The sequence below is a fragment of the Nuphar pumila genome, chromosome 5 (genome assembly GCF_984573655.1).
Source record: "Nuphar pumila chromosome 5, dmNupPumi1.hap1.1, whole genome shotgun sequence".
Taxonomy (NCBI): Eukaryota; Viridiplantae; Streptophyta; class Magnoliopsida; order Nymphaeales; family Nymphaeaceae; genus Nuphar; species Nuphar pumila.
Window position 1 is genome coordinate 5,907,269 of NC_143253.1, and position 2,319 is coordinate 5,909,587.

A 2,319-nucleotide genomic window follows, 5' to 3' on the forward strand; every position below is an offset into this window, starting at 1 on the left:
GGACGGGTTTGAAGGAAAACCCATTCGAAGATACAGGTTTTTCATATATATATATATATATATATATGTATATATATATATATATAATAACCAGGATAAAAAGGGAGAATGCGAACAGAACAGAGTGTATATATATAATACCAACAACCATTACATTTTTTTATAACTGGGAAAAAAGCCGCCTTGTTCACCGAGTTCAATGGCTCAAAACCGTAGGTACCCAACCAAACAGCCTATCTGCTGAAAAAAATAAAGCAAAAAGAAAAAAACTACACCTGCTTCAGTTATTCATTCTGATGCAAGCGATCCCAACTCTTTCCCCACTCATGCACATGCAGATGCAGCCTAGATGCCATGATCAGCAGATACAGAGCCTGCAGCGGGCTAAGTATCTCCAACACTCGGCTCAACGTGGTCATCCTCAGTTTGTCTGCTCCTTCCAGTATCGCATCCAGCCCCACTGCATACATCTTCATTGCAGACAGCACAGCACCCGGGCCACCCCTCTTGCGGCCGGGCAGCAGCAGCCCTATCAATGGCTGATCCGCCATTGCCTCCTGCAACCCTGCCATCTTCTTTGACAACCTGTCCTCGGACCCAGTGGTCTTGCACTGCAGCTTGCTTATAATACTGAGCTGGTTTGCCGAAAGCCCGGCAAGGTTCAGGTCGTGCCCGTTCTGCAGTAGGTCTGGCATCTGGGCCTCAACCTCGAGCCCAGCCACAATGTAGACCAACCGGATGTACATCGTCGGCCGACATCCGCCCAGCCATAGGTAAGAGTTTTCAAACTCGCTGCTGGATGCCGGGGAGAAGACCGACGGGGCGTTGTGCTTGGCTAGCTGGGCTCGAGCCTCAAAGTAGTCACGGTAGTGCTCAGTGACATTAGCCAAAGCCGCCTTGATCACTTTCTCATCTTCTCTATTGTTGTCATGGACTCTAACGAGCTCTTGGAGATCTAATTGTTGTTGTACAATCCATCTGCGGTGACATTCGCGGAAGCAGCCATGAAGTGGCTGCTGCTGTTGCTCAAATGGTTGTGGTAATGGTGGTAGTGGTGGTTTTTGGTAAGTCATTTTTGTGTAGTTGAGACTAACATTGTGCAACTAAGAAGTTGAAAGCCAGAATTTATACTAGTCCAAGATATGCTACAGCCATGGTGAATATATGTATAAACGAAGAGCAATACTAAAAAAGTATAGTCTGCAAGGTTGTGGACAAATTTTACAGACGAAACGACCCATACGAATGCATCTGATGGCTGTCCATCTATCTGCTTTTTGGGCCTCACAGCTGACAGGTTGTATTTACGGTTGGTAAACCAGTCAAACAGCTCGCAGCTGAATTCAGTTCGGCTTGTCGCAGAGTCGCTCACGGTCAAGCTATATAGATGGCCAACTGAGCCACGAGCTGTTAGTTAAGTATAAACAAGTCGAGCCCGAACATGAATGTTGGGCTCGCCTGGGCTCGTGAAAGATCCTGAGGAAACGATATATAGATCATAGATCACAAACTGTGGTACTTAGACGGGACAGTATTTTGCACACCAAACTGTGGTACTTAGACGGGAATAGAGGTGAGGCAGTGGTTTGAAGCCATTGAAGGTGGTATTGAAATATACAACCAAAGGGTGCACCGTCACTGTTTGGGGGAAGATAGAGTAGGGACAATAGTGAGGGACTAAGCTTTTTTGGTTGAAGAGGCCACTTGCCAAGAGTTGATGCAGCTCAAACACCCAGATACTTCCCATATATGACGAGTAAATATTTTCAAAATGGAAAAAGAGGGTCTGGATAATGCTGAAACTGTGCAGATGAGATAAAACAATACAATGCTGCTATCGATTATCTTCAGAAAAAGGGGATAAGATGATGTTATCAATTATCAAGATCCCTTGAATGAGATTGTCCGATATTTGGTCTTTCTGTCACTCCGTGTGGGCAAGGATTAATTAGGACTTCGTTTTTTTCTGTTACTGGCCTGCTCATATATACGTGTCATTTTAAATTGGTGGACAGATCCAGAGATGATGTAAACCAAACACTCTATAAAGTGTTCAGCCCCAACCACTGACTGCACGTCGGTGACTAATTAACCCCTCTATTAAACAAGGGGAGCCCCCACGCCTCCCCCTTTTCATAGAGGTCAGAACAAAATTTTGTTTTGTGTTTTTGAATTCAGAGCTTCTCATCACCGTTAGGGGTGGCAAAATCTGACCCTACCCACCAACCCGCTTCTTAGCCGGGTTCAGGTTTGGCTTAAACGGGTTCATGTTGTAAATGGGTCAACCCACCTAACCCGTTTATTAAATGGGTTGGGTTT

At 45.3% G+C, this 2,319-nt stretch overlaps 1 protein-coding gene across 1 annotated transcript; it reads right to left on the reverse strand.

Moving 5' to 3' along the window:
* Positions 1-284: 284 nt before the first annotated feature.
* Positions 285-1,073, reverse strand: LOC149836586 (protein DOG1-like 3). The gene has a single exon (XM_090006952.1). The coding sequence runs from the start codon at positions 1,071-1,073 to the stop codon at positions 285-287; it is 789 nt and encodes a 262-aa protein (XP_089863078.1).
* Positions 1,074-2,319: the final 1,246 nt, after the last annotated feature.

Coding starts and splice junctions, on each gene's coding strand:
- LOC149836586 (XM_090006952.1), bottom strand. CDS start 1,073: ATGACTTACCAAAAACCACCACTACCACCATTACCACAACCATTTGAG.